This window comes from Pinus tabuliformis, chromosome 2_1, assembly GCF_031772625.1.
Source record: "Pinus tabuliformis cultivar Carrire ecotype Pingquan chromosome 2_1, CPIR1, whole genome shotgun sequence".
NCBI lineage: Eukaryota > Viridiplantae > Streptophyta > Pinopsida > Pinales > Pinaceae > Pinus > Pinus tabuliformis.
This window is the reverse complement of record NC_142299.1, coordinates 636,965,910-636,971,175: the sequence shown is the minus strand read 5'-3', so window position 1 is coordinate 636,971,175 and position 5,266 is coordinate 636,965,910. Positions and strand designations below refer to the sequence as shown.

Here is a 5,266-nt window from a genome sequence, read left to right as displayed (position 1 = left end):
GATTCTGATGGTGTGGTGCAAGTGAAAGGTCAGGCTACATGTCTCATTGACACAGGGGATGAACTTCTTGTGACAGAGTTGATGTTCAATGGCACATTCAATGAGCTGGATCATCATCAAACAACAGCACTTGCAAGCTGTTTCATTCCATACGATAAATCATCTGAACAAATACATTTGACTAATGAGCTTGTGAAGCCATTACGTCAACTTCAGGATAGTGCACGGTGGATTGCACAGGTGCAGCGTGAGTGCAGGTTAGAGGTTGATATAGAGCAGTATGTTGAGTCAACAACCCGTCCATTGGTCCAAGGGTGCCTCATTTTCAGAGGTTATCAATCGAGCCAGATATATTTGTTCCAGGTTTCTCGGGTGATGTACTACAAATCAACTTTGCTATTGGCATACGAAAGCTTTGGGGTGGTTTATGGTGATTTGAGCACATCCCCACTATATGTCTATAAAAGTACTTTTGATGGAAAGTTGGGTAACTATATGAGTGAAGATACAGTCTTTGGGGTCTTTTCATTAATCTTTTGGACGTTGACCTTAATCCCTGTTGTTAAGTATGTTGTCATAGTTTTGAGTGCAAGCGACAATGGTGAAAGGGGAACATTTGCATTGTATTCACTTCTTTGTAGACATGCGAAGTTGAGTTTGATTCCAAATCAGCAAGCAGCTGATGAGGAAGTTTCTACATATTATAATACATGGCAGACAGCTTAGAATACAGGAACCTCTCCTTTGAAGAGATTTCTGGAAAAGCATAGAAGACTGCGCACAGGTTTACTGGTTGTGGTTTTACTAGGCACTTCCATGGTAATAGGTGATGGTGTTCTCACGCCTGCAATATCTGTTCTCTCATCAGTATCTGGACTTCAAGTACGCACTTCAAAGCTTCCTGACAGTGTGGTGGTGGTTCTTGCCTGCATTATATTGATTGGCCTTTTTGCTCTGCAGCATTTTGGCACTCATAGGGTGGCCTTTACATTTGCACCTATTGTGATTGCTTGGCTATTCTGCATCTGCGCAGTTGGCATATACAATGTTGTTTATTGGAATCCTAGTATATTACGTGCCCTCTCTCCTTATTATGCATACAAGTTTTTTCGGAATAATGGTAAAGATAAATGGATTTCTCTCGGAGGGATACTCCTATGTATTACAGGTACAGAGGCGATGTTTGCAGATCTTGGACACTTCACTCCTTTTTCCATCTGGATTGCCTTTGCAGGAGTTGTCTATCCATGTCTGATACTCTCTTACATGGGACAAGCCGCCTTTCTTTTGAAAAATTTTCATTCTGTTGACAGAACTTTCTACGATTCAATACCTGAGCGTGTTTTTTGGCCTGTGTTTGTAGTGGCCACCCTTGCTGCTATTGTTGGAAGCCAGGCTGTTATTTCAGCGACCTTTTCAATCGTCAAGCAATGCCATGCTTTGGGTTGTTTTCCACGTATCAAGATAGTCCACACTTCGAGGCATATCTGTGGTCGAATTTACATACCAGAAATAAATTGGATTCTCTTGGTTCTATGCCTTGCCATCACTGTAGGATTCAGGGATACCACCTTAATTGGGAATGCTTATGGCATTGCTGCTATCACTATTATGTTTGTGACAACATGCCTTATGTCACTTGTTATAATCATTGTATGGCGAAAGAATTTTGTATGGGCTATTGCTTTTCTTCTCTTCTTTGGAGGGATTGAAGGATCCTACCTCTCAGCCTCTGTTATGAAGGTGCCACAGGGAGGCTGGGCTCCTCTTGCTTTGGCAGCAATATTTATGGTTGTCATGTATGTATGGCATTATGGTACACGGAGAAAATACATGTTTGACTTACAAAACAAGGTTTCTATGAAATGGATTCTCACACTTGGACCAAGCCTTGGAATTGTGCGGGTTCCTGGTATTGGATTAATCTATACCGAATTGGTCATAGGGGTTCCTGCTATATTCTCACATTTTGTCACAAATCTTCCTGCATTTCATCGAGTACTTGTGTTTGTGTGCATCAAATCAGTTCCTATTCCATTTGTCCCTGCTGAAGAACGTTATCTTATTGGTCACATTGGCCCAAAAGTATACCATATGTACAGATGTATTGTGAGGTATGGGTATAAAGATATCCTGAAAGATGATAATGATTTTGAGAATCGACTTATTCTCAGTATTGCTGAATTTATACAGATGGAAGCTGAAGAATCACAGTCTACAGCTATGAAAATACTTTTCTCAGGATGGCCGTGACTTGACAAACCAATCGGCACAGCTGCAGTTACAAAGAAATCAAGTGTTCCATGTTCCCCGTATTAACAAGATGCTTTTGTGTGCCGGAGCCTAAAGGTTTCAAACTGACAGTTTTTATTCAAACGGAAAAAAGGAAATGAATGGTCGAAGACCGAAACGCCTAAATCTAAAACGAAGAACATCGACCGTATGCAGTGAAATAAGCTACGCGGTCTACTTTTGTTTTCAGTTGCGAATTAAAGGGAGTTACAGCTACAGTTTTCGCCTTCCCAGTGGTCATCAACAGAATAGAGTAAAAAATGTAACGCTGCTCCTTTAGCGATGGTTGGCTTTTCATCTTCAGTTAGTAATGATTAAACAATCCCCTGTTTTGGGTCGATCCATTTCCTGAGGGTAGAGTTATTTATTGTATGAAAAATCATTTTGTAAGGGTTGGAATTTCTGGAAGTAGCGGGGAAGAAATCAACGCTTCACTGTACAGTTTTAGCAGAGAATTAATGAAATGATACAGCTCTGATTCAGGAGACTCATGTGGTGTGAGTTTAGCAATTTATTCTTCTTTCTATTTCATATGTACCATGTTATGCTTTACCACCCATTTCATGATCATGATATTTGAATGCTTTTAAGTATGAGAGGTAGAATCTTGTTATTTGCTCTGCCTTGGGAAAGCATTCATGTTATGTGTTCCTCTTCTGTCTAAAAAGGATTCATCACCTATGCCCTTTTTAGCTTCTCAAATAGTCTTTCCACTCCATATTATTCAAATTTGATTGCTAAACTTCCTGCCTATCATGCCTCAAGAAACAATCTGTGTCTTTGATTTAATTTTTGAGCTCCTGCTGTCCTTTGGTCCCCTACAGCCTAGAAAATTCAGTCACTCAATCAATTACCTCTTTCATATCTATTTACTAGCCTAAAATCAGTATTCAGTTTAAGTCATCTCAGACCATATTGTTTATTCCTCACTGAGCGTGACCCGGAGAGAGCCCTCTCCGGTTTTGGTAGGGCTAGCTACCAGACTGAGCGTGGTTTGTGGTTACCCTGAATTTTGCCTTCCTTTAGCCTAAGGCAGATTTAGGCTCTAACACCCTCCAAAAATTACGCAATCCTCTCTGTCAACCTGTTGGTCTCCAGGATTGTGCAATCTTGCTAGCCAACCCTCCCAACAGGGATTGCACAATTTTTCCCACCAACAGGTAATTCAACCCAAGATTTGTGCAAATCTAGGCAGTAGTTAGCTGTTGGGCCCAGAAATTGTGCAATTCCCTTGGGCAGTCAGCCCATCTTACAGTCAAGAATGCACATTTTTCCTAAGCAGTTGAGCACTGGCATGCATGGACAGTCCAATTGACCAGTTCCACCCAGGACCGAGGAAACTTGACTTGCATACATGCATGAATTGATCTTCCTGGAATAGCAAGAGGCAACATGCCAAAGGTATCCCATGATTCAAGGAACTATTTTTAGGAATTGGAGGTTACATGCAAAATTTTTTGGAAGTTTCCCTCCAAGTGTCACTTTTTCCTAGATTTGCGCATGTGCATCTTGAGGCCAAACTTATTTATTCGATGCATCAGAGCTCATTCATTCACATCGATATTGGAGCTTTGACATCCAACACATCCATGACTCTTCGACACATCCGGCTCAACTATTCATGGGTAAGTGGCCTCAACTTGTCTTTTTCAGCATTTCTGTTACTTTTTGAGTATTCACTTGTGTGAGTGTTGTTTGCTTGATTTCTTTGAACGCCTGCTATCATTTATATATATTCTAGCTTGTCCTAGCTCTATTTCAATTTTCATTGCTATCTCATTGTTGTCGCATGCATGAAACTGTTTTGCACAAACGTTCGCCCAACTAGCGAATGGCCTCACCCACATGCATGTTGATCTGTTTGCTCAATCTTCCATCATGTTTTGCATGCACTATTTATTACTTCTTCTATCACTTAGTGTCACCATGCATTTCATCAACTTACCTGCTTTCAGTTGACCATTGGCGAGTCAGGCCAACCTTGACCCGGTCTCTGCCTTCACCAAGGCTGCATTAAGAAATCTGGAGAAGGAAGGCTCACCTTCCTCTGCAGATTTGCACATTCTAGCCCAACACTAACCTCGTGGACTGAATCGCACATTTTCGGAGGTCAGTGGCTACTTGGCCCAAAAATTTGCACAAAACTGTCCCCGGGCTAGCAGTCTGTCCCAGCTGGAATCACGCATTGTGCAACCCCAGCAGCCAATTGCCCAACTGAATTGCGCATTTTTAGATCCAGTGGTCAGTTCAGCCCTCCAATCAGTTTATACTACCATTTGTGCAGTTCTGACATCCAATCACTCAGCCTCCTAGTGAAATTTGTGCAATCTTGCTCATCAGTTCCTAGGTATGTGCTGTGACCTTCCTCGGATTTGCTTTGTTTTCACTAACATGTTTCTTACCATGCATGCTACTTGTTTCTAGATCTTTCAGGTGTTCATCTGTCTCAATGGCTTCTAGGAGAATAGGATCCTAGGACACTGATGGTGTTGCAGTTGGAACATCAGTTGAACAGGTGTCCTCTAACATGTCGATTTGCGAAGATACGAAGTTGTATCTAAATGAGGACATCAAACAGAAGTGGCAAGAGGTGAATGAAACATTTACAGGTACTTTTTGGGAAGACCTTGAAGACCGACAGGTGTACGTGAACATTCATTAGTCTGGCCTATGCTGGATTGCATGCAGATACCCCACGTTCCCATGTGCAGATATGATTCACTGGATCATCTCCCACACTGATCCCAAAACGATGACCTTGAGCAGCATCAGTGGGAAGAGGCTTGCAACCTTCTAGGCATGAGACTACAATGATATGTATCAGATGGACAAGCCCATGACTGTCATGACCCCTCCATTCATCTTGCCCAACAGCAGAGGCCACTCTAGAGATATTCTGAAGGATTGGGTAAAGGAGCCAGCTTGTTTCAAGATGAACCCTAACCGGATCTATAAGACGAAGATATTGAGGAAG

At 41.9% G+C, this 5,266-nt stretch overlaps 1 protein-coding gene across 1 annotated transcript; it reads left to right on the top strand.

The window, feature by feature from the left end:
* Positions 1 to 366: 366 nt before the first annotated feature.
* LOC149202158 (potassium transporter 7-like) lies at positions 367 to 2,253 on the top strand. Its single transcript, XM_089401502.1, is given in 1 exon segment — positions 367 to 2,253. A coding segment is annotated over 1 exon segment (1,878 nt). The 5' UTR covers positions 367 to 375.
* Positions 2,254 to 5,266: the final 3,013 nt, after the last annotated feature.